Source organism: Coloeus monedula (assembly GCF_965178545.1).
Source record: "Coloeus monedula genome assembly, chromosome: 10".
Lineage (NCBI taxonomy): Eukaryota > Metazoa > Chordata > Aves > Passeriformes > Corvidae > Coloeus > Coloeus monedula.
Window position 1 is genome coordinate 1051440 of NC_138790.1, and position 26998 is coordinate 1078437.

Genomic DNA, 26998 nt, shown 5'->3' on the forward strand with positions numbered 1-26998 from the left:
TGCCCGAGCTGCAGTGTATCCGCAATCCAGAGATCTGATGTCATCGGCTCCCAGGCAGTTCTCCAGTGTGCAGGCGCAGCCATCTGTGCAGCAGATCATTTGTTACCCCTGTAGGCCACCTCCGACACCGACCACCAACAAACCACCGGCCAGTTCCAAGTAGGGCGAGGTGAATATTGCCGTACGCGTCCACATAGCACACATGAAATGCACGAGCATGGCCCTGTAGATACCACAAGTCTGAGGAATCTCCAAGAATGGAAATTCTTGGATTACACAGTATATACAAGCTGTTGTAGGATAATTCATTTTGAAAGGGCTCTCAGGCTCCAGTCCAGCCTCCTACTCAGAACAGACTCAAGCACTGAATTCATACCAGCTTTCTTAGGGCTTTTGTCAGCTGGATCTTAAAAGTCTGCAAGGACAGAGGCTGGCACACCTTTCCCAGACTGGGTTCCAGTGCCTGACTGGCTCCATGGGGAACTGATTCCCTTCCCACCCGTTTTATTCAGTAGCAACCTGCCCTGTTTCAGTTCATGACAGCTGCCTCTTGTCCTCTGACTGTGCCCTTCAGTCAGGAGGGGTTAGTGAGGTGACAGCCACAGGCTCTCCAGTACCAGAAAGCAGCTGCTAGGGGTGTCCTCAGTGTCCTCTCCAGGCTAACAAAGATAAAGCCCAGTCCCCCAGCCTCTCCTCCTGGGGAAAGTGCTCCAGCCCTTCACCATCATGCTGCCTCTCCTCACCATGATGTGCCAGCCTGGACACAGCTGTATAGCAAGAGATCCTGTCAGAAACCTTGCCCAAGTGAAGACACCTGACATACACTGCTCTTCCCCCATCCACAGAACCCCTCACTTTGTCACTGGAAGGCACTGAGGTTGGTCACACGATTTATTCCTGGTTAATCTATGCTGGCTATTCCAAATCACCTTCTCCATGTGACCACAAAAGGCAGCCAACAACACTTGTCCCATGGCTTTCCTCCCAGACCAAACTGAGGGGGGGTGACCTTACAGTCCCAGGCTTTTTGTAGATCCCCAGCCACCAGGGATCCCCCTGATCTCCATGGCCTTTCAAAGATAACAGTGGCCTCACTCAACACCTGCCAACTCTCTCCACACTCCTGGGTCATCCTGTCTGGACCCCCAGAATGTGTCAAACTTTCTCAGTAGCTGCTGACTCAATCACCCCCACTACAGGAGCCCTCTCCTTGAGCCCTGCCTGCAGGCACAAAGGCCTGGGGAGATCTTGGCAGTGAAGACCAGGACAAGAAAGGCACCGAGTACCTCAGCCCACACATGGCTGAGCAGGAGGCTCTTTCAGCCCCCAGCCAGAGTAGCTGCAGGATGCCAGCTGCATTCCTGACCTATCTGTGAGATAGCTGCTTCTCTGCAGCAGCCAAACAGGCATTTCACCCTCCCCAGTCAGGAAGCTTCTCCTGGTCACAAAACAGCCCAGGCAGAAATCAGACCAAAGATATTTGAAGCAAAAGCCTCCACTATCCCCCTCAGGTGGGTTCAGCATCACTCAGGCTGCCTGCAGTAGCTTCTTCATTAAAAATACACTCAAAGAGCAACTCTGCAACTTCAGAAATTAAAATAACCACTATTCAGAACATGGGTCACATGCAAAAGAGGTTGGGAATCTGCATTCTGGGAACAAGGAGGTTTCAAAAAGCCCCCATCCTGGAAGACAAGGCCGGCATGGCAATGGGAGCCAGCAGAGGGAAAAGGGCATTCTTTGGATAGATGAAGTTCTGTCCAATAGAAGAGTAGAGGGGGACACAGAAGAGTTGCAGGTTACATGTTAAAAAACAGGATGAAAAGGCCAAAAATACTTCTAGGAGCAATTTTCTGGAATTATGAAAACTAGTAAAATCTTTTTCAAATACTTGATTAGAAGAAAGCATGCCAGAGATTCTGGCAGTAAGACAAGGCAAGATTAAAGGGATTGTTCAGACTATCCAACAGAAAAAATTATAATTTTGGGGGGTTTTTATCTGAATTCAGTGCAAAGGAACTTGAGAAGATTTCTGGGCTAAAAAGCCTGTTTTTTCTTGGGTTTTTACTTGGATGTTTACTGGGTACACTGAAGGTCCTGTTTCGCCCTGAAGTGTAGAAGATTAAGCTATAGAACAAATCATTAGCACTAACACATCTTCAGGACCAAACGGTTTTCACCTCACTGTTATAACATCCTTCAGAGATAACTCACTTAAATATAAAGTCTCTTGCTAAAAACTCCTATGGCAGGTGGCTATTGCAATGTCAGTTTTTAAGGCAGGCATTAAGGGACCTAAGAAAACTTTAAACCTGTAAATCCAATATGAATTATGAAGCAAAATGCCAAAAACCCCACCAACCCAACCCACAAAACCCAGTATTAGCAAACACGTAAATAAACAGGACATACTGGCAGAGATTTTGTACAGAGACTCCTGCCATGCACATCTAGTGGCTTTATTTAGTGAAGTCAAACATATAAAAGGGAGATCCTGTTCATATAATTACTCGGCTTTCCAGAGGCCCTTGATAATGTCCCTGATTAGGAGCTCTTGAAACTAAGTTGTCATTAGATTAAAAGGAATTCACCTCACAGAGCTCAGAGAGATATGAAATTCAAGTAGATGTTAAGATGCACTGGGGAAAACCAACCCCAAGAATACATGTCTGTTCACAAAAGGAACAAGTTCACAACACCTCTGCAAAAACATCAGCTCCATTTTCAATAGCATCCAAAGAGTCAAAAGGTCCTGGACACACTAATGGAGGAGGAATCTACTTAAGAATATAAAAAGAAAGGAGCTGCTGCTCTCTCTGTAGGTCCCCAAGACACAACTTGCTGGAAGACTCTGCTAGGAAAATATCACTACAATATTATTACTGTTCCCTACATATTTGTCACTGCCTGCTTTTGGAAGCAGGATACTAGACTCAGCTCTGACAGTCATTCTTACAGTCCAATATTGTTAGAATTGTCAAGCTAGAGGTTGTCACGGGGATGCATCAGAAAGTGAAAACTCTCCAGGCAGTTTCTCAAGAAGCCCCCACAATGCAAATCAGTGAAAGAAGAGCAAATATTTTGAGGCCAAATCCAGTTATAAGAGAAACCATGAGAAAACAGTCTCCTGATATTCAATTTTTCCATGTTCAGTCAAATAGTAATTTGTGCCTGGTTTTGGTAAGCAGAAGTAAGGAATACAACCCAGTTCCATCATCAGTTTCTATTCCCATAGGAAACAACCCAGGGTCATCAAAGTCAGTTGATCTGTTTAAGTCAGAGGGGTAACTCAGGTGTGTAAGAGGCACATTCTTGCTGTATGTATGGTAGCATTCTCCCTAAACCCAAATTAAACTGGAGCACATGCAGAGCTGAACCACTGTTTCTGCATTAGCAGTTTGGCTCAGAATCAGCTCAACTATTTAGTGCTAATCCCAGATCATCTCTTCTTGCTCTGGGCTGCTCCAAAGTGAGAGTCCTGTTCTGACAAAACTCCCACACTCCTGGAAGCCCAGGTTTTGACCAGACTCACAACCCACATTAGAGATGAGCTGGGCACTCACAAAAGGAGCAGATCTCCTCCAAAACTGGATTTATAGATACTAAGGCCAGAAGTGACTACTGTACAACATGGGATTGTCTCGGTAAGATATTCTATGAATTACATATTTTAATCAGCTATCAAATACTTGTATTGCATTGTTAAAAAAAAAAAAAAAGGAGAACTTCATATTCTTTGTTTGATACAGTGAAATAATCAGTCTGTATTGGTTTCTCAAAAAAGCCTGTCAGAAGACCTCTGAGTGAAGATAAAATTTTTGTCAGGGGAGTCACTAAAAGGACCTATTGAAAGATGTAGTTGTAGTCTTACAGCTTCAGAGTAAGGAAAAGCACCAAGGGGATTAATCATCCATCTGTCATCAGGCACAAGACTTCTCACTACAGAACACCAGAAATGCTCTGGTCAAAAAAGAGCTGCACAGAGGATCTAAGAACTCACCTTTAGGAAGTCACGGTAATATTTAATTTGCCTGGATTGGGAAAAAGGCAGTCAGGGAAACAAGTAAAGCCAGTGTTTTCCAGCAGCTCTTCTGTCCCACTTAGAGCTAAGCCCCAAAAGAGAAAGACCAGAATATCCCTGCTTAAGTAATAACAGTAAAAGGAACCACCAAGCTAAAAATTTATTTTCTGAAAGAGGGGCTCCCTGTGTGAGCTTCTACAGTACTTCTCAACCTCACAGCTCAGTGGGCAGAAGGGAAGAGCACGATGCTCCTGGAAGCAAAATCCAACAGCCAGCTCAATTATGCCAATTCATCTATGCAAATGCAGAACTTACTCACATGCCTCTCCCAAACCTGAGCTGGCAAACAGGTGTAAGAGCTACAACAGGAGTAGAGTGGTACTTCAGCTGGACTGACAGAGGGCACAGGATTCTCCAGGCACTTAGAAACCAACAAGAACCCCCAGCCTAAACAAGCAACAGCTGTCTTTGGATTTACAGTACTATATCCAGAGAAGAAGTTTAATTTCTTTGTTTAGCAACATCAGAAAAATATTAACAGCTTCAGTGAGGAGTTGGACTGCTGCAAGCTCTATCAATACCCTCCTTCTTCTGTGCTTCTAACATGCATATCAGGAATCTGTGTTGTGACACTTTTGAAAGATAAGCTAAACAGATTTTTTACATTAGCCACAATATAAAGTTCACTCACATGGTTCATGTAAGTACAACTATAAGGCAAAAAAAACTGAGAAAGAGGGAATTGATCTCACCTGACAGAACTTCAAAGTTGCACAGATGTACCTCATGACTTCTGCAATTTAATAACAACAGGATGAATTTGATTATCAAAGATCTAATATGATATGCAAAATGCACTTATTTGATGCTAATTCAAATAGAACAATTATTAGGCCAGACATGCTCACACAGCTGGAGAAAAGCTATTGCAGCTACACCCACTAGCCTGGCTCATAGTGGGGAAGGGCTGGGAAGACTGAAAGAGAAAGCTGTGCTGAACAATAAATGCTGGAGGAGATGTCCTACAAATTTATCCTATGAAAATTCCCTTCAAATATATCACCTGAATGAAGTGAATGAATTGTGGGTCACTGTCTTGTGGAGAACAATAAGCAAACACCATAACAATAGTAGTGGGTGGGGTTTGTACTGAGATCCCAAGGACCTTAAAATTGTTGGGGAATATTCCTTCTCAGGTCCTTGAGAATCCAAACCACAAATAGATTCCTGTTTATTTGCTGGGTTAAAAAACACCAAAGAACAGCAAACAAACAAAATCCCCCACATAGTTACAAAGAACTGGTGGGTCTAACAGGCACTGCTGTAAAACTGTACAGCATTGAATATTCCAATGTTCAACAACAGATAAGAAATGTTCTGGCTTAGAACGAGGATTCCTCCTACCAGTAAAGACACAAATTCTACTGCACTATTCCAGGTCTCAAGACTGATAATGCAGATGCCTTTTTTTTTTTTTTTTTTTTTTTTGTTTCCTCCAAAAAAAAAGCTGCTTGCAAAAAACAGACCCAAATAAAAAAGCAGATATTGGCTTCATCATATATGGAGGTGAACTTGAATGAAAGGGCCACTGCAACCACTCCTATAATCCATGAAAACGGGGTGTCCCTGGTGTTGTGGGTGTGAACCTCTCAAATCAGAACCTGCAATTCTCAGAGAGGGATGTTGATAAGAGACTAGTAAGCAACTGGAATATGTTTCTAAAAAGCATGGCCACTCTGGAATAATGTAAAGGAATACTTTTGAACACAAAGGAGAAAAATGGTTATAGTGGTGAAGTCTATGGTTTGTTCATGAATATAAAAGGGAGGCAAACCCAATGGACTGGGGGTACCAGTATGCTCTGCTTTACCAGGATTCCAAAGGCATGTCATGGTTGGACACCCCCTGGAATATCTGGGAGTTACAAAACTAAAAGGACAATCCTATGAGACAAATGCAAGGCGAATTAAAAATTAAAAAGGCACAAACAAGTGAATTGATGCAGCTTGTACTGCAGGAGTGGTTTCTGCAGCTGTGTCTCGTTGGGATGGTAACAAGGGTGAGCAGGTAGCCATGGATCACTTAACAAAGGGCCACAGGCGTTGCAGAGTCATGATAGCCATGCCGAGCTCCTCTGACTGCTTTCTGGCAAAAGTCAGTCTGTGTCTTTCTTAGAAGCTGTGGGGTGATGTTTCTTGTTCCTTTCTTCTGCAGTTACTGTGCTTACCTTTTTGTTGGTGTTTGATTTGTTCTGTTAATTCATTAATAACATCAGCCCAGAAAACACTGTGTTGTTGGAACTGTTACAATCCTTCTGGTCTTACCCTGCATCTCTTCATGATACTCAAAATGCAGTGACACAGAAAGAAACCTACATCAAGTCAAACAAGCAAGCAATTAGAAACAAGCTTGCCATTGGTAGCTGGCTGACGGAAAAAACAAACCCCATAACAAACCCCCACCATTTTATTCACATCCAAGCTTTCAGAGGCAGTGTATGTGCTGACCTGTATTTTTTTTTTTCTACTCAGTTGATAACTTTCCCTTAAAGATGCAGTGCTGTAGGAATCAGACACTTTAGGATGCACCTCTTCCACAGCAGAAGGAACTTAACACAGTTAAGTTACTTGAACAATTTATGGGTTTTTTTATACACTTACAAAGAACTATTCACTGAGATCTAAATGTTTATTCTGTTCAAGTGCTGTAAGGAAGAATCAAGAACTATCACCCAACGACCTGGGCCATTAACACATGTATCTGTGTTTGGCAGAGTTAACAGGCAGTATTCTAACCTAATCTGAACAAGGAGTCTAGTTTTTCCCAAACACAGCCACTGGCAGAGCATTGATAGGAACTGGAAAACGAAATAACATTCCTAATCCACCCTTATTTTCCAGTGAAACTACAAGGGGATGTACTCAATGGTTTATTGAGTGTTTCAGTGCTTGTTCAAAGTTAAGCACCTACCATTGGCTGGGGAGGGAGACAGACAGGGAGAACAGTGGTCCCACAAGGCTCTTGGCATGTGGGAGTAGCAAAGGTGGCTGCTGCAGGGGGAAAGGTGAGCCAGGGAGATAAGAGCAAGGCAGGCCAGGCAGTGGTATCAACTACAAGAAAGAGTCCCACGGTACCTGGGTGAGGAGAGCAGAGCAGGGCCAGCAGCAGTAAGAAGGGTGAGCCCCTGACCAGCAGCCATTTACAGCAAGGAGCAGGTCCAAGGGCAAGGAGTGTACTCAGAGGAGTGTATCCCAAAAATTAGACAAGACTGGTAGAACTGTGGGTGTTGGGTGTCAAGTAAGTTCCTTGCCTAAGAGCCAGAGCAGCATGAGAGGGAGCTGGGAGGGGTTGAGAGTGTTCAGGACACCGTGTGTTCAGAGTTTGGCAGAGGACATGATACAGGAAGGTGCATATGAGTGGACTTGGTGGGAATTTGCTTGGATGTTATTTCAGTCTGTTGGAAGGTGTTCCTGGCAGTAAGCTGAAGAAGGAATTGGGCATTTTACAAGCAATGTAACAGCAGGCTGAGGGTGAGAATGAAGATGCTGTGCCTTGGAGTGAAGTCAGGTTGGGGGTTTAATGTGTGCAAGGAGCTACAGTCCAGAGATGGCTACTGAGTGTTTGCTGGGAGGCAGAAGGGCATTGTAGGTCTGCATGGTAACATGGAGATGCACCCACACGGGCTCTACCTGCAGCGTGTGGGAACAGTGCCTGGTGGGGAATGAGCTGCTTGATGAACAACACAAGTGCTAAATGAGTATTTGGAGTCAAGACCCAATTCTTCCTGTGTTTTGTGTGTACACTCATTTTGTGTTGGGCTGGAAAGCTGGGGGGATTGATGAAGTGAACAAGGAACTAAAAGGTACAGGTGGAACTCCTTGGTAAGTTTCACATGGGCAACTCTAAGTGATCACAGAGGGCCAAGTGGGAAAAAGAAGCTCTGTTAAGCAGTTTCCCAAAAGGCCAAACACAGAAGCAGGGAGAGGGCTGCCCGATGGTGCTGGCAGTGTTGCAACACAGGATCTGGAAGTCTGTGGAATGGCCTCGGTGCTTACATAGGAAATAAAACAAGTTCCCTCCATGGAAGTCCCGCCTGTGCCTATATCTTGGTCATACCTGCCCTCAGCCTGCACATCCACTACTGTGCTATACGTGGGGTCCCCAGCAGGAACACCTGTGACACGCTTCTGTCCACAGATCCGTATGTGGGAGGCTGGCGGTGTCCTGAGGGGTTTGTGCGCTCCGCAGCTCCCGCGCCACTTCTCTCAAGAGCGGCCGGGCCCCGCAGCTCCCCGGACTCGCTCCGTGACCGCGGAGGGGGCCGGTGTGTCAGCCAGCAGCCCGAGGTATTGACAGGCCTGGCCGCAGGTCCCAGCACGGCCTGAGGGCAGAGGCGGGGCCGATTCCTCAGTCCGAGCGGAGGCGCTCGCCATGACAGGGGCGGGACGCGGCGTCGCCACCGGCCGCCGTGAGGGGGCAAAGCCGAGGCCCGGCGGGGCGGGGGTGCGCGGGGCGGCGCTGAGGCGATGCTGCGCGGGGCGCCGTGCGAGGCGGCGGCCGGGGCGGAGTGCGAGGCGCTGCCCGCCAGGAGCCCGCGGGGGCCCCTGAGGCGGCGCGCGCCCCTCCCGCCCACCTGCGCGCGGCCGCCGCTGCCAGGTCGGGCGCCGCTAGAGGGCGCCGGCGGCCCCCCGCCCCGCTGCGGGCGCGCATGCGCGGCGCGGGCGGCGGCGATGGCCCCGCAGTGACGGCCGGATCTAACGGCGCCACCGCGGAGCGCGCGGCCCGCCCGGCCCTGCCCGCGCGCCCACCGGCCCCGCGCAGGAGGCGGCGCCGCCGCCGCGGTGATGCGGCCGCGGTGAGCCCCGGGTGCCTCCGCCGCCCTCCCGCCGCATCGGGCAGCGCGGCCCCCGCCGCCGCCCCGCGCCCGTTCGCGGATCCTGCCTGCGGCCGCCGCCATGCCTGGCCGCCGCTGAGGGAGTGCGCCGACAGCAGCAGGGGGCCCCGCGGCGGGGCGGGCATGGCCCGCAGGGACCTGCAGTAGCGCCGCCGCCACCGCACGGGCCGAGCCGCCGCTCGGAGCGAGGCCTCCCCCCGCGGGAGGCGGAGGAGGAGCCGGCGCGGCCCCCTCTGGCAGGGCCGCCGCGGCCTCCGCGCTGCCGCCGCCGCTGCCGCGCGGCTCCAGGTGGCCCCGGACCAAGGTGACACCCGGCCGGCCCCCGCCCCGGGGCCACCTGCCCCCGCGGCCCGCGCAGACCTTCTTCGCACCGCGCAGCCGGCGGCGAGCGAGCGGCGGCGATGAACCCGGTGAATGCCACTGCTCTCTACGTGTCCGCGAGCCGCCTGGTGCTCAACTACGACCCGGCGGACCCCCAGTCCTTTTCCGAGATTAACAAGCTCCTGCCCTACTTCAGGCAGTCCCTCTCCTGCTGCGTGTGCGGTGAGGATCTTTCTTTTGTTCCTGCACAATGAGCCTCCCCGGGGCTCCCGCACGGCCCTGGGCCCGGCACCGGGGCTGGCTCGGCCTCGCCTCGGCCGGCCCGGTCCGGGGCAGCTCCCAGGAAAGTTTGCCGGGCCCGGAGCCGCGGCCGCCGGGGGGGCGGCTCGGCGCTCGGAGCGGCGGAGTGGGAACAGCCCGGGCTAAACCCGCCCCCGGCGCGGGGCAGCCGCGGGCAGGGCCGGTCACAAGGGCAGGGAGGCGGCAGGGGCTGTGTCTCAACAGCCGCGCACGCCGCGAAGGCGGCGGTGGCACGGAGAGAGTGTTTGCCTCAAAATGCAGCGCTTTATTGTGGTCACTGCTTCGATAAGGGTACGGCAGTTTTTAGTGGTCCTTGAAATACCCTGGTGTCGTGGAGTTAATCGCTTTAAAAAAGCGATGACTAAGAGCGAGTGTGGTAAAAGATACCCAAACCAATATGCAGACCATAGAGGCAGGGGAAGAGGAACTTCGTAATTTTTTTTCCCCCCTTCTTGAAATGTAAACAGTAAGTAATTCCGATAGAAAGCCAGCAATTTTGAGCTGACAGAAACAAGAATTGGGGTTTTTTGTGCCTAGTAGATAATTGTTCTGTAACAATAATAACCATAAAAAGCAAACAGGCTGAAAGTCTGCTGGGCTCTCCCCGCTCCCAAAAAAGAGCGTTCTGTGTGCTGTGGGCAAAGGCAGTATCCGGAGTTTCGGTGTTACAGTCTGGGGAATACTGGGAAGGAATTGCATTCTGTTGTGTTTATGGAGTGGGGGCATGGGTCCGTTCCTGGGAGGAAGCTCTGGAATAAACTGTTAGGTTTCCTTGAACTTCCCCTTGAAGCCTTGATCAGTGTCGGGAGGGGGCTCTGAGCTGTTAGACCGCTTGGGTGGTAAATTTTTTTAATTCTCATTTTTTCCCTCTGGTAGTTTTAAGTCCTGCCCTGTTTGTGTTTGTATTTTCCTGACAGAGTGGGATTATCCCCACTGTGTTTGTCGATACCCGTGCGTGTGTTACCCTAAATTTAAATTGAATCACTGGGGTTTAGAAAGTTAAATATTTTATTTATTTACAGGATCAGGATTTAACCGTCGAGGCGGCTAAAGTAGCGTTAGATGCTTCCTATCCTCTCGCTATTGGCTCCTCCCACTTAAAGTCTTTGAAAATAGAGATCTGTTTGCACTGGGAAGGAGGGAGCCCGTTCCCAGGATCTCTGCATCGTCATTTCCTGAAGTAATTTGTCTTAAGGATTTTTCCTCATGGAGCCCCGATGCCAGTAGTGATGCACCTCTGCTTTTTATTTATCACCCTAGGCCCGGTTAATTCCAACCCCAGCTGTGCTTTCTTCCCATAAATTCTTCCTGCTTTTGGTCAGTCACCAGACTGCTTTTGCCAAAAAACATGCAAATATTGTTCTGATTTTTTTTTTTAATAACATATTTGCATTGCTGTGCTCTCTGGCCTCTCCACTTTAAGCCTAGTCTTCTGAAATGTGTTCTTTGTTCTCCTTGCCTTGCCTTTTTCCCTTCTTGGCCTTTTGCAATCTTAGTTTTACGCTTTGTGCTGTTGAAATTGTCTGTCTTTAATTTGTCCCTGCCCAAATTCCTGAGCTTTTTTTCCCCCCTTCTTCAGCTTTTCTTGCTCAGCTTTTCTGTCACTCTCACTTTGGTAGAGCAAACCACGTTTTTAGTTTTGTTTCCTTCTATTTGCTTGTGCCTCCACGGATATTCCTATTCACGAACTACCTCTTAATGGTTCTGCTTTCTCTCTTGACCCTTTATTTTCTTTGAATATTAGGGTTATTCCTTTGGTATATATGTTTTTCTACTGTGGCCGGCTTTCAGATAACTGTAGCTGCTGTTTATTTCAAATATTTTGCTTACAGCTGATTAACCAGTCTTATCTCTGCCTCCTGGACTCCTGTTTGTGGTGTGTCAGTATCCAGAGGCCTCAGTAAATTCCACACTCTCTGTGAAGCCGTGGAGTAAAACAGAATTACTGAGGTATCTGTCTTGAGCCTGAGGTGCTCATGGGGGAGTGGGCCTGGCCCACACAGAGCTGCTGTTCCCAGTGTCACAGATCTGCAGTTCAGGCTGGTAAAGGCCAGTCCATCTTTTTATCATTTACTTTCTGTGTTCCTTTTCTCTCAGTGCTAAGAGCTGTTACACCTTTTACACCTTCTGCATATTTAAGGTCATTAAGCCCTGTTCAACCATCAAAGCCTTTTTAGCTTGGGTGTTTTAAAAGATAAAGTTTAAATACTTAGGTAAAGGTTACATTGAGAGATCATGACAGTGAGCACTATGACCACCCAAAACTCTGCCAGAATCCCAGAATATTCTGAGTTGGAAGGGACCCACAAGGCCCATGGAGTCAGTGAATGGCCCGTGGAGGGATTGCAGCCCTTGGTGTTCTCAGCACCCCACTCTTGCCAGCTGAGCTAACTGTGCACTGTGGGTTTGGGTTGGGCTTTTTGTTTTAATACTTGAAAGCTTTTCATAGGCTCACTTCTTTCTGCCCTGTTTGTTTAGACTGTGAGATCCAAATACCTGGCTCTGGGTCCGTGTCCATGGAACCTGGAGCGTTTGGTACTTTCCTTGCACAGATCTTTGTGAGGTGCTGAGCACAAAGGTTTAAAAACTCTGCTTTGTTGGAGAAATGCTGCAGGAAGTATCAGTAGTGGTTAAAGTCTCAAGTGTTGGACTTCTAGGAATTCCCTTGGGAAGTTACTCCACAAATTAGTGTTCTTTATGTCATCAGCTTTTTCTCAGTGTGTAATCTCTCTTGAGTGCATTCTGTAATGTTTTGTTGTGCTGTAGGTATTAATTCCATGGTCAAGATTGTCCCTTTAATTTTAGGGAATTGTTTTTAGGAGAAATGGGTGCCAGCTACATAAATCAGCTAACATTCCTGGGCTCCCATTGCACAAGGCATAAGCCAGCTCATTTCCTTGTGATCCCATAGTCTTTTACACCAGCTCACATAGCAGGGGGTGGCAGAAGTTTTTGGACCCACATAATTATGAAGTTCTAATTAAAGCTCTGATTTCAGATTCAGATTGGCACACATGGAGTTGCAGCAGTAGAAAGCCAAAATGTAAATACAGTATGTCAGTATAAGTCAGCTGAATCAGCTCTGAGTGGATTCAAGGTCTCCCTCTTGCCTCATGATGGGTGATAAGGGTTCAGTTCTGCAGCTGGAGCAGCCGTGTGTGTGTTTCTAGGATTTAAGTGTGATCATGTGACAGTTTCCTGGACAGTGCTGTAGGTAGTACATCATCCTTTTACAGGCATGTATAAGACAATATTTTCTAGAGCTTTTAAAACTTGAAAGTAACTGCTCCCGAGTGTGCATTAGGCAGAAGGGCTGTGCCTTGTGTGTTTTGAGGATGTGAAATGCAAGTTTCAGCCTCTGGAATAAAGTGATTATTATTAAATTGCGTATTAATACCACATTGAGTTTAAAAATAGCATAGTAGAATTTATGCAACAAACGTCTGTGTTTTAAAGGTGCTGTCTGTTGGGATAAACATCTTAGCATGCCTTTCTCTGGTTCAGATACCATGCAGGTAACTGCAAATCATGGGTCTCTTCAGCATTAACAGCCTTCTCTGAAATTCACTTGAAATGCTTGTAAGAGACACGACTGCCGGTCAGTTTAGCTGATCAGCTTAGCTTATCCATAGGAAACTTCCTCCTGCAATCTCTGAAAGATATTTCTAAGGTATGTGAAAGGTTGTTACTGCTGATTGAGAGTGCTTGGAGCTGGCAGGGCTGCAGGACAGCGTTTTATGCTTGGCCAGGAACCCAGCTGGTGCTGGGAAATACAGGATGAGAATACAGTTCTTGTCTTAAACATCCTGTAATCCCAGTAAGGGGATGTGAGACAACATGTGGCTTTAGGGAGATTAGGGGTGGGAGGAACAAATAAACCCATGGTAGCACTGACTGGTACCTCACAGAGCCCCATCCGGTGTTGTGAGGCAGCTCTTGATAATTTTAGCCAGGGGGTTGAAGGCTCAGTGGTACAGTAGCATTGTGGAAGCAACTCCCAAGCATGGGCAATGACATGGATTGCCAAAAAAATAAAATAAAAACTGTAGACTTTTTGTTTTTCTATGTAAAGATGAGTGTAAGGATGTTATTTCCCTCCTGCTCTTGTGTAAAAGCAAGAGCCTGTTTGAGAGTTTTATACTGCCAAAGTTGAATGGAGTGTATAATATAATTACATATTATAATCAGTTATACTTAGCACTAGATCTGAAATGCCTCCATAGTTGGTTGTGTACAGTTGTGTAAAATTTTCCACTTCTGTGCCATTCTGTCCATGTGAAGACTTCTCTTCCTCTTCCTCTCCTCTCTCTGAGCTAATTCTCCTTTGCTTCTGCAGTTCCCGTGTCCCCCAGTGCCCTTCCCTGGTCGGCTGCTCTTGGGGTGTGGTTCCAGGTCCCAGGCAGAGCTCAGGGCTGTGGGCTGCACTCTGTCACTGGGAAATGCTGTGAGCTGGGCCTGCACAGTTGGACTGAACTTCCCTCCGAGAAGGGGAGATACTTGAGTGACACCTAAACAGATGGAAACTTCCTGGAAAATTCAGTTTCCTGTCACAGACATGGAACAAGGGAGAAGAAACAAATTCCCATTATAATAAAACTTAATTATACGGATGATACTGGAGTTTCCATTTGGGATATGAGCCATGGCTGAGTTGAGCTTGGATAACAGAGTTTTAGAGCGAAAAAGTGTATTTAAGTTTTGTAATGGAAAAGTTTAGCTTAGAACTTCTTCCTTGTCCATTCTCCCTAGGCTGAGGAGAGTGAAGGCTGATTCATGATCTGTGCTGCCAGGTCAGAGTTGCCTTTTATGTTTGAAAATTGGTCTGGTGCTGTGGGGTTTTTTAGGTATTTTCTCCATTGACATTTTCTTCTTTCCTGTTTTCAATGATGAGAAATAGTGTAAATAAAACTACTGGTAGTTTTTAAAAGTACGTGATTTTCCCTTTAAAAATGTAATGAATGGTTGCCAAAACACTTCTGAATTTGTGAGAAATGTGAAAAGTAATCAGCATCTCTGCAACAACCATCAGGGAACATGGACATGGGGACCTAGCAAATACCTTCTGCTGCAGGTACTGTTTGTGCTTGGTTTGGGGAGGATTTGTGTATAAAATGTCCAGTCTCGCGTCTCTGTGTACAGCAGTTTTTACTCAAGAACATGTTGGGTGATTTCCTCTTAAAATCTCCCTACTCAACTTCACTGTTTCCTGTTTTCAAGCCCTGTGTGTGACTCCTGGGAGAACTGCTTTGTCAAGGTTGTCTGCATTGTACTGCAGAAGTTTTGATAACATAAAGTTCTGCCAGTAGAATTCAAATTGGTTTCTAAACTAAAAATACTCCTCTGCCTTAGAAGAAAATTGAGTAGGAAGAGAAGGAGCTGTGGTCCCTTCGGTGGCAGCTGGTTGACAGTGGCTTCCAAAGGGGGTTGCAGTGGCTGTCTTGTGCTGGGATTGGAGAGGAGCATTCCTGCTTGAGGAGCTGGGAGGTGATGGATGGGTTTGGTGGTGCCTGAGGATATTGATTAAACCGATTGTGTTCCCGAGTGTTTAAAGAGGAGTTAATGTGTTGCCAGGAGGCATCTTTATTGGGATGGCTGAGCTGTCCTGGTCCGTGGGCACGGAGCACTCCACACGTTCCTCTGCCTTTGTTTTCTTTGCAGCATCACGATTTACACGTCAGGTCGTCTAAGTACGGACTGAGCGTTCCTGGATATTGTGTTGGAGTCTTTAAACATTCCCTGGGGCTGGGCAGTGACTTGAAAAGGGATGGCAGCACAGCCTTTCCTGAGCACGGCGCTTTGCAGGGAGCGGAGATTTCCCTGCTCTCCTGGGGGAATTCCACCGAGTCCCGCAGTGATGTAATTTGTTACTCCGTGTCTCCTGAGCCTCGCAGTCCCAGCCCACGGCTGGCTCCCTCTCACACGGGGGCCTTGGGGAGCACACTTCACTTTAGGATTCTGAGCGTTTTTGTTTGGTGCGGAAAAATGGTTTTCATTACTTTTTTGTTTGCTCAGGGAATGTGACGAACTTGATCTGTAACTTCCAAAGCAAGTTCTAACTCTTGTGAGTGTTTCTGCACCTTAGAAATATGTTACTATTTTATACCCATAGGAGAAATGTTAACTTTGCTATTTGAAACTTCTCAAAATACAGCAATCTTGTTGGAAAATTTTGGAAAATTACGTGAAAATTTTACATTGCATGGTGAAAAAGATAAATTTATCCATCTTTTGATCTTTACCACCTAGTTTGTTAAAAGTACATTTAGAATTATTCCTGTCAGGGATTTTGTAAACGCAGACTTTCAAACAGAACTATATAACTTTGACACAGGACTTAGTAAAAATGTTCTGTTGTTTCTTATGTGGGGGGTGGACTCTGAGAACAAGGCAGTCCCTTCTGCACTTAAAATGCAATTTGTTGTAATTTTTTTTCCTTGAACTTAGGCTAAAGAGGTTGACTGTATCTCTCGAAATGTGAAGAAAAATAGTCTAACTGTCTTCTGATCATGGTTAAATTGGATTCCCATGGTGTTCAGGCAAAAACAGTGCAGTTTTTATTTTTTCAAAGAGTTATACAATCATTAATACATTAGTCATGACTGCCCCTATATGAGGGTAATAATGTCTTTAGCTAATTTTTCAATAGTTGTGTGTTGATGGAGGATGCTCAGAAATATTCAGTAGCCAGCAGAATGTTTTCTCTGATAAAATTTTGAAATAAGTATTTTTAGTTGATTTGGGGTTTTTTTTTAGGGCTTCTTTTGTGTCCCCCATGATTCCATTTCACCCGATGGGGAATTTATGAGTGTGGTTGGGGCGGTGTGGTTGCGGTGATCTGAGGCCAGGATGGGTTTGCAGGAAGAAATAATTTCACATAGCTCACAGCGAAACGCTCATTGTTCCTCAGAGTTCTGTGCTGGAAGTCTCAGGGAACATTTTTTTATTTCTATTTTTTGGCTGAGCTGAACAATTTCTGTGTAGAGAACCTTGTCTCAAAGCCCATGAAAGAAAGGATCACACATCTGTAGTGTTGTTGCAGACTGCCCTCAGCCCCACGTCGGGGTTCCGAGCTTTCCCTTGGATAGTGCAAAGGCAAATAGCGCTCTCAGGTGGGAGCGCGGCTGCTGCCTGGGCGGATGCGTTCTGGGAACGGGCTTTGGGAATGCTGTGCGGTGGGTGGGATACCTGGGCCGCGGGGGACCCGGCGGTTTCAATGGGAGGAGCTGCCCAGTATTTTTCTACCTGGGTGCTGCTGCCAGGGCAGGGGTAGGACAGACGTCGGTCTGGGGAATCTGGCTCCTGACTTGGGTGCAATCAAATCCACCCTGGTCCAGCCCACCCCGAGTGTAGGTGGGTGTTGGCAAGCGGGAAGGGGTGTTAGGGCTTGGGATCTGTGAGACCTTTCCCTGCTGTCGTGTCCTTGGCAGCTGGCCCTTGCACTAACCTCTGTGAGTCTGAGTGTGTTCAGTTTTCTTGTTTTCTAGGAAGCACCCAGATCTCCCACCCATGTAAAACAGATCCCACACATTTGTTGTATTCCTCTGCAGATGGCTGACAGACCTTTTTGCTGCTCATCATATGCCTGCCTGTCTGTCGTCAGATAGTTTTGCAAATAGTGCATTTAGGGGGTTTATCCAACTCGGGAAGCACTGCTTTTGTGAGGGTATTTTCTGTTGTTTTGCTTTAAAGCCTCGTTGAGCTGCTCATTCTTTCGTGGTCTCTAGCTGATGATTTCTAGGGTGAGGAGATGCTGTGTGGGGTGGCAGGGAGCAAGTTCAGGGATGGTGGTGGGGAGAGCAGGGCTTTTCCTTCCCGGGCTGCTGCAGCTGAAGCTCTGGAGATGCAGGTAGAGGGGTGGCTGAGCACAAACCCCTGTGCAGTGGTGTCACAGTCGGTGAGAAACAGCTCCTGTCCTTCAGGAGCTCCTGAGCTCTGAAGCTTGGATGTGGCAAGCTGTTGAAGCTTTCTGGCTGTTGCTAGTTATTTTAGTAGAAACAATCAGACGATGTTCAGTCCTGACATGAAAAGGCTGACAGTGTAGCAGCACAGCTGTGAAAGCTCCAGCTGTGGATACGACTTTGGGGTTCTTGGCATGTAGAAGTCTGTGTGTGCCTCAGATGGGTAGAGCTTCCCGTTCCTCAGAGCTCGGTAGAGGCTCAGCATTTCTGTTTCTGTCATCGTGGTTGCAGAACGAGCTCGTGCTCACTGTGCTCTTTGGTGGGCACAGACTGGTGGGTGAGCTCCCTTGCTGGCCTCTCCTCCTGTGTCCCGTGGCTGCCACGGTGCCTGCGTGGCTGGGCTGGCGAGTGCCCGGCACTGGCCGAGCCACCCGGGCAGCAGGGCGGGCGCTTCTGGCGAGCCCAGTGCAGCCGAGATCAGAGACTTCTGCCTGACAGACGGTGCCGATGAACCCCAGGGATACATTTGTATTTGTAAAAAAGTGTGACCTATTTTTTTCTGGTTTACTTCATGAAATTAAGATTTAATAATGACATAATTCTTAAGACTTTGGGCTGTTGGAAAGGCCAAGATAATTTTCAGTGATTAATGTTCCAGTAGAATTTCCAAGGACCCTAAATTAGATATTTGTTTTTAGCCCTTGCCTGCCTTTGCTGAGGATAGGTGGGAAGGCCAGAGGTACCTGTTCAGGCCTTTCTACCCAGTGAATTTCATCCATTAGGAGCACATTTGCTGGGTACAGACACCTAACAATTGCTTTGATTCCCAATTCTTCTCCTCCCTTTGGTCTCAGAGACACAATTTGCAGATGCTTCCCCTGCCCCTGCAGCTGTGAAATAATGGTCATTAAGGACCACGGGTAGGAAGTATTCCTTGTGATTTAAGTGACCTCACTCCCGGGACAGCCTTTGCTGATCAGCTGGGCTCTTTGGTAAATAATATATTAAAAGTTTTCCCTCTGTATATGCTCCTCATTAATTGTAAGTGCTGATATTAATGTACATATTTAGTCAATCTTTCTGAAATCAGGATAGTTAAGAGCTGATGTGGAGGGAAAGTCTTGTGTTGGAGTCTTTGTAAGAATGTGATTTTGCTTTTGGTGTATTGATAACCAAATAATTTGTATTATTACAAACAATTTTGTAAGGGTGAGAAAAGACAGGGCAGGGTTCAGTAACAGCAGGCTATGCAGGGCTGTAAAACTGAAGGTGTGCAGTGAGTAGTTGTGGAAGGGTCTAATGCAGGTGAAGAGCTGCACAATAAAATGAAAAATTACATTTAGTAGCTTAGAGAAATACTAAATTACAAGCATGGAAAAATATTAACTTCAGGGCCCACCATGTTTATATCTTGGAGATCTATATACATTTTTAAACTCCTAGAGGAGGTAGCACTGATGGCCACCAGGCAAAAGTGAGATCTTGGCCTTCCAAAACCTCCAGGTTCCAAAGCAGCTCAGGGGCTGTTTGTGGGACGGTGCTGCTGACTTAGGGCCCCTCCCTGAGTATTACAATCTCAATTTTATGGGAATTAGCATCTCATGGTTGACTGGTTTTTTTTTTTTAACTTGCCAATACTAAGGCTGAGGAGAGTGATAGTGCCACAGAATCCATACAAGAGAGAAACTTTGAAGAATGAATATTCAACGAGATATGAGTTGAAACCAAAAATATTCCCACAGCTCAGGCATTCCTAATGTCTCTCCAGTGTAGGTTGCCTGGCATTTACTGGGAGTAGAACTTGCTCTGTTCTTCCTGTCAGTGAGAGCATGTGAAGTGTTTTGTCTTGTCAGTCCGTCTGGTTTTTCCCTCAAAGCCTCCGGAAATTTAAATTTTTCTGTATCCCCTTTTAGCATTTGTACTTATTTAGGAGTTTCAGCCAAATTTATTTTGGGAGAAATAAAATGCACAGTTGGTGATGCCTTTTTAAAAAATCTAATTAAAAGTTAAGGTGATATCTTGTTTATTTGGTGCCATCTCTGAAGTATCTGAATTCTGTAAAGCATCACAACTCAGTCGTATTGTCCTAAGGAGCCAAGAGAGGCTACCTGTGGATGAGGAGTGCCCCCAGCTTCTTTGTGCCATTAATTAATTGGGAATTAATTAATGCTGGTGGCTTTTGGCCTTGGGAACACTGTAGTCCCACGGCTCTGAAGTGTCAGCACTGGCCAGGCCACAGCTCCTGCTGGTCCTGTTGGACTCAAGATCCAGGGGCCTGGAGCATTGTTGGTGAACTCTCTGCTGAAGGACAGGACTTCCGCGAGGAGCTGGTGGGATTTAAAGCTTTGGTTTTGTTCTCTTCAGGGAACTTTTCTCCTGAAATCAAGTCCCATCTTAGGACCACAATGGCCATTTCTGCCTGTGTTGCTGTTTATATCGTGTCATTTCGAGGGAACTTGGGAAAAAAACCCAGTAATTCCCTCTGCAGGTTGGGCTGTGTGACTTCGTGTTCCACCTGTCGGCTTTCAATCTTCCTGGCTTGATGTGATGAGTGTTTTCTGTCTTCTTGTGGTGGGGTCTTGTCACACTGTCCAGGCAGGGCTCATTCTGTGCCTCCTGCCAGCTTGCTGAACAACTGCATTTCTCTCCATTTATTAAAAAGTACTGTGTAATGGCAACCTGAGCACTGACTCTTGTGATTTGTTGCTCAAAACCCAGTTTACATCAAGCCACACCTACTGAAATGTGGCTCAGGTGGAGGGGCTTGGAGCAGCCCCTTCCCAAAGAGGGATCAGGGAATGCAGGGAAAAGGGATCAGAGAAGCAAGCAATGAGAGAGAGTATCTTCAGTATTTTGGGGGTTTTATCCCAGTCTGATTTGATATATGCACTTTGCTTCTTCTTCCCAAGTTGTTTAATTTTATTCACTTGTTGCAGCAGATTGTTTTCACTTTGGAAAATCTGGCTGGGAATTCCCTGATGGCTGTAACTCATCCAGCAGAGGCTCCTTATGGGAGAAAGGTCTGATCAAAGCTGAGAATGTGCTGCTGGGATCCCTGTTGCTGGGGATGACTATAGATACTCTGCAATTTAATTTATGAGATGGAATATCTTTCTGGCCTAGAGCTGCCTGGAAATAGCAAAGCAATACTGTCACTTTCTGGATATAGGAACTAGTTGGATTGTTTCTATACAGAATTTAGTTTCTCTTGTTCTTTCATATTTTATCCTTAGGTAATATTTGAGTTGTTCTTAAGGAAAACCAAAGCCATTCTTCCAGGTTTTTACAGTTTCAGAAATCTGCAGACAAAACCTTCCAGACTGTCAGTGCTGGGGGTCTGAAACTTTCTGGGCTGTCAGGTGTGTGTGGATTCCTTTAGTAGCTGATTTTTATTAGTTTTTTATTCTAAACAGTAAAGTCTTGAAGAAAATCCTTTATTCTGATGGCTTCACTAAAAATGCTAAATGAAAAATAACACAAAGTCTGCTGTGTCTTCTTCCCTTTAGGGGTGGATATTTCACCATTTTTACATTCCTTTCGGAGTTTTCCCTCTGCTTTGTTATCATTTGTTTTTACTAATTCCATTAAAATCTCGACAGTAAGTCGTCATGGGAGTTTATTATTGCACTTTTGGTAAATTCATAGAAATATTGTGTGTTCTGTAAGTTTCCATGGACAAAGCTGAAGGGGAGAAGGGGATCGGTAGGGTTGTAGTTGAGAGTGTTTCTAAAGGCTGCAGCACACAACAAATCACGGTGTGATGGTTTTCTTCTTATTTTATCCAATGTTGTTTTAAAACCAGGTTGGCAGCTGTGAGAATTTGTACAGGCAGTTGTTCGGATGGAATGTTTTCTTGTGAATAATTGAACTTTTTGAGGCAATTTGTTTTGATAGTACAAAAAATTCATCCCGCAGTGGCCCGGAAACCTGCCTTAAGTCCATTGTAATCTTCCTCTTTCTTGTTCCCATAGGAAATTTGCTACAAGACCCTATTGCTCCTACCAACTCCAATTGTCAGCATTATGTCTGCAAAACATGTAAAGGCAAGAAGATGATGATGAAGCCCTCGTGTAGCTGGTGCAAGGACTACGAGCAGTTCGAGGAGAACAAGCAGCTGAGCATCCTGGTGAACTGCTACAAGAAGCTGTGCGAGTACATCACGCAGACGCCGCTGGCCCGGGACATCATCCAGGCCGTGGATTGCTCTGCAGACCTGCTGGCTCTGCTCAAGGATGGGGCACCGCTCCACGAGGAGACGGAGAAATCCTCGGATGCGGCCCTGGCTCTGTGTCTGACGCATTCCCCCGTCCCTTCCACCTCGGAGCTGGCGACGGACGCGCCGGGGGGGTTCACGGCGCTGCCCGAGAGCACCCCCAGCCTGGACCTGCGGGGCTCCGTCATCAACGGGCTGCCCCCCTGCAACGGGCTGGCGGTGGAGAAGCTCGGCGTGAGCATCCCCTCTCCCGAGCACGCCAGCGCCATCGACGTGTGCAGCACCGGCGACTACATCAAGACGGAGGACATCCCCGGCAGCCTGCAGCCCGTGTGCGACACGGTGGCCACCAGCGACCTGTGCCCCGCGGGCATCGACATCTGCGGCTTCAGCGAGGACATCAAGCCGGGCGGGTCGCTGCTGCTCAGCGTCGAGGAGGTGCTGCGCAGCCTGGAGACCGTGTCCAGCACCGAGGTGTGCGACTCCAACCTGCAGCCCGGCTTGGAGGCAAACATGGCCAATGGCCCCTTCCTGCAGCTCTCCCCCCCTCCCCTCAGCCATAACATTTTCATGTCCACAGATGCTTCTCCTCATGGGCTCTCCTGCACGGCAGCCACGCCCAAGGTGGTGAAGCTGAACAGGAAGCGCTCTCGCTCCGAAAGCGACAGTGAGAAGGTTCAGCCTCTGCCCATCTCCAGCATCATCTGCGGCCCAACACTGGGAGCATCGGCTCCCGTGACAGTCAAACAGGAAAACAAAATGTCTTTGCAGCCTATTGCGACTGTACCTAATGGAGGAACCACTCCCAAAATCAGTAAAACTGTACTCCTGTCTAACAAAAGCATGAAAAAGAACTTAGAACATGCCCCTAAGAAATCCCACCCGAAAGCCAAACCAGGGGTGCTGAAAACAAAAGACAAGGCAAAGGAGAAAGTTCCCAGCAGTAACGTTATGCCAGGAAGCCCGACAAAAACTGTGTATAAAAAGCCACAAGAAAAGAAAGGGTGTAAATGTGGTCGTGCCACCCAAAATCCAAGTGTTCTTACATGCCGTGGCCAACGCTGCCCCTGCTACTCTAACCGCAAAGCCTGCCTTGACTGCATATGCCGTGGCTGCCAAAACTCCTACATGGCTAACGGGGAGAAGAAGCTGGAGGCCTTTGCAGTGCCGGAAAAGGCCTTGGAGCAGACTCGGCTTACTTTGGGCATTAATGTGACAAGCATTGCTGTGCGCAATGCCAGCACAAGCACCAGTGTAATCAATGTGACAGGGTCACCAGTAACGACGTTTTTAGCTGCCAGTACACACGATGAGAAAAGTTTGGATGAAGCTATAGACATGAGATACGACTGTTGAACCTTTCTTTCTTTTCCCTGCCATCCGTAGGGGAACTGCTACAGGTTTAAGGCAGCTATGGTTCTGTTTAACTTGCTGGAGCTCCTGCGTTTAGATCACTTGTATCAAGTGTTTTTCATTGCTATGTTCTGTGTATTAGTGTCTGGGAAATAGTTGCAGATAATGGAGGAGTTACCCTAAAACTGTTTTTAGTTCTTACAGCACCTCATAGTTTGAGATCAATTGCTGATGTAAATGATTTTATCACAAGATCTTTGACAAGGAATATATTGACCTCATTGTACTTGTTCATGCTTTGTGCTCAGTCAAAGCTTCAGCTTCAGTGTAGCATCCAGATAGTGCATCTCAACCGTGCTAGATGATGGTGTAGAAAAATAATTATTTGATGGGTTACAGTCACCATGAGCAGGAAATGACCTGACATTCCTGTGGGAAAGGCAGCACTGAGCTGGGGGTACACTGTGGAAAGGGTAGGTAGTGGTGACTGTGAGAATTGGTTGTGTGCTCTACTGAACAGAATACAGTTAAAAAAAGATTAATGAGTATATTGAGAGAGCTGGTGGGTCAAAAGGCATTTCAGGCTGCAGGCAAGGCTCAGGAGGGTCGGGTGGAGGTGAAGGTCGAGCTCCAGCTCAGATACCCCATCCAGGTAATGACATCAGCCATGGGGTTTGTCTTCCCGACACTTCCACAGGTCACGCCCCTGCTCAGTTGCCCCTCCATGCCAGCCCCCTGTGTGTGACAAGTCACTGAGGGGCTGGGCTGGGGGAGAGTATCTCTGGTACCCTACGAAGGCTCAAGTTCTGTTAGCACCATCGTCTCCCTTTCCCGAGTTCCTGCTGTTCTACTGCTGTTGCTTCTAGGGAAGAGAAGGGGTTTTGTGGGTTACAGGGAGCCCTTGGCTGATTTTCCCCGCTGTGGGGCTGATCAGTGCCTGGCCTGCAGGGAGATTGTGCAGGGCTTATCACCACCGGGGGTTGTTTGATCAGGTTTGTAACAGACCCGGGACCCCTCCCACGGCGGGGAGTTCCCCGCTGACAGGCACCTCCCAGCCAGGGCACAGGATCAAGGGCTATCAAAGGTCAAATTTTTGGGGTGTTTGCTAAACAGAATAAGCTATATATAACTCACTCCACCCTGAACCTATCTCATTTTTTGCTAAAATGTTGAAAGCAGCTTCTGAAGGTCAGTGCTTTTCAACCTGGGCCAAAAGGCTCGAAAATAGAAACATAACACAAAGTTGTCAAGCTTATCTGGAAAAGTGTTACAGTGAAAGAATTCCTGTTAGGAATTCAGCTTTGTGCAGAAATGGTTGATTTCAGCACAATCCCTAAATAAGTGTGCAGGCACAAGAGTTTAGTTGTGCCTTCAGGGCTTCATTGGGAGCCTAAAAAGTTGAGATTGCTTTGTGAAAGCAGAAATTTCTCCTCTTGGAATGATAGAGCACAACCCGAACACGGGCTGACTCGAACACAAACATGACTGTCTGATTTCAAAGGCCATTCCTGTTTCAGCAGCATGGTAAATAGCGCGTGGATTTTTTTTAGTTCCTTTCCTGCTTCCATCTTCCCTTTTCCTCAGGCAGAGCCCCCGCGGCGCTTTCCGGCCTGGCGCTGGGTGTGCTTTGATTTGGCACAAAGCACGTACAATGATGGTTCCTCACTGAGAAATGAGCAAAACCCTTTGGACACAAATGGCACCTCCTTTTGTTTTGTAGTGTACCATGGTGTCATTTTCTGTGAATGTGGTCAGAGCTTTTTGTTGGTTTTGGTTTGTTTCTCCCCCCGTCTTTTTTGTGGGGTGGGCAGGGTGGGGGGTTAAAGCCATAGGAAGAAAAATGTGATGTACGTGTCCAGTCTGTACTTTTTTGTTTTTGTTTTGCAAGAAGAGTTGAAAAATATTTTTGATAATGAGTAAATGGTGGAAAATGCTTCTTAGTATTCTTGTCTTTATTTGCCAACCCAAGTACCTAAGATCTGTGTTTTTTAGCCCTCATGAGATTTAACGATGTCCTATTAAAATGTATTTAGTTAAACTTGTATGTGATTTTTGTGTTGACCCAGAGGGATCCTACCAGTCTCTAATTTGGTGGTTTGATCGTGACCTACTAATGTAAATCTGTTTATTAGTCCACTGCGTGTAAGCAAAGTAGCGACCCGGAGTCTGGGAGTGGCTGCACAGCACGGGTTGTGTCGGAATGCTTTTGCAGAGCTGTTCAGTTTTGCCGAGATTGTTGATGGTACATTTTTAGGACTTTCATTAAATTAAATACAAAGTACCTTTGCTCCAGAAATGTGGGAGTATTTGGAATCTTTACTATCTCATTGCTGCATTCAATGTGGTACCAAAAGTTGGAGAACTTAGGTCAAGAGTGTTCCAGAGCGTCGACAGGAGAGCCCTGATGGTTAATGTAAAACTGCAAATGGTAGATTCAGGTTGTTTCTAAAAACATTTCCTTTTATGCTGCCACATTCTTGAAATGTATATTAAAATTCAAATTGATTTAATAAATGTTAGTTTTCTAATTCTATTTTGCAACTGCTGAAGGCATCAGTGTGGCATATGTTGAACTCACTGTCTAAATACTCCTTAGTGTGTTGATGACTAATTCGGTAATTGTTTAAATTAGGGTTGGCTTGGTTTGGTTTCCTTGCCCTCCTGGCTAGTTGTTCGTGAGCTGAGCAATGGAAAGGATCGTCTTGGTGCTGACAGGAATTCCAGCAGCTCCAGCTGGGAAAGCATTCCTTCCACAGCAGCTTCCTGATGTGGGGCCTTCCTGCCTTGGCTTGGGCAGAGAGCAGGGTGAGAACCTGGTCCAGCACAGCCCAGCAGGGACTTGTCCCCGCGGCCCATCCCGAGGAGCTGGGGAGTCACTGGTGGAGTGCAGCTCAAGGATCGTTTGAGCTCCGGCCTGGCCACAGCTGGGCTGCCCAGAATTCCCGGCATTCCTCCTGCAGGGCTCTGGAGCCAGGGAACTGTTCTCAGCATTAACACAGAGGGAGCTGCTTGAGGATTTCTCCTCATAGAGGAAGTGTGTGATACTCCAGCTTTCTTCCCAATCCCCTTGATGGCAGGTATAACTTCCAAACTTTATTAAAACCCTGTAATTTGTAGAGCAGAGTCAGAAAGAAAAAGCAGCAGTTTATGGTCATGTGTAGTGGTACAAAATCCAGTGCTTCTGACCATCCAGGTCTGAACATGGATCTGAAGAAGGAGGAGAAGCCCTCTGCTCTTCCATGTGGACTGGAAAGGCTCTTCCCGGGTATGGCACATTAGGCTGTGTTCACACACTCGAGTCAGCGTGGCCCTTGGTGATGGGTTTAGAGGGCAGGGTGGAGCTCTGGCAGAGGCTGGGACTTGGTCATCCTGGGGGTCTTTTCCAGCCTTAATGATTCTATGATACGTCAGGGGTTGGGAGCAAATCCCAGAGGAGGGGGGACAGGGAAACAACAAATGAACCCCTGGATGTGTTACCTCGCAGGAGCTGCTCTTGCGCCCCGGCTTGTGTGACCACGGTGCAGAGCCAGGGGCACTGGGGGCACAGCAGCCTCTCCCTGCAGATGTTCCTGCCTTGCATGGGAGCAGAAGACATTCTCAGGAGCAGAAGTGGCAGGGAACAGCTGCCTCCTGTGCAGACTCCCTGTGGTGCCTTCAGCACAGCCCGAGGCTGCCCCTGGCAGTGTCAGCGTTCAGTGGTGGCAGAAGAACCTGCAGAGTTACAGGGAAATAAACCCGAAAAGCCTGTTTGCCAAGGCAGGTACTTCTGGCACGGCAGGGAGCTGCTCCCGCAGTGAAACTCCGGGAGTTTCAAGGAACAAATCCCACAGCCGTGGCACAGGGATGGTGCAGAGGTTCTGGCGTGACCCAGCATAGAAGCATCTTTTTACTGCATGCAAGAAGCACTCCCTCCCCAGATAATTCTTACTTAAATTCTATACAAATCAGTTGGAAAAGAACTTTTGATTGCTAACTTGGAGAACTGAAAGGATACAAAC

The 26998-nt window shown here is 47.3% G+C and overlaps 1 protein-coding gene across 1 annotated transcript; it reads left to right on the forward strand.

Moving 5' to 3' along the window:
• The first annotated feature begins 8814 nt into the window (after positions 1-8814).
• On the forward strand, positions 8815-25533 carry MSL2 (MSL complex subunit 2). The gene is made up of 2 exons (XM_082288396.1): positions 8815-9458; positions 21406-25533. The coding sequence occupies exons 1-2, from the start codon at positions 9317-9319 to the stop codon at positions 23001-23003; spliced, it is 1740 nt and encodes a 579-aa protein (XP_082144522.1). The 5' UTR covers positions 8815-9316; the 3' UTR covers positions 23004-25533.
• Positions 25534-26998: the final 1465 nt, after the last annotated feature.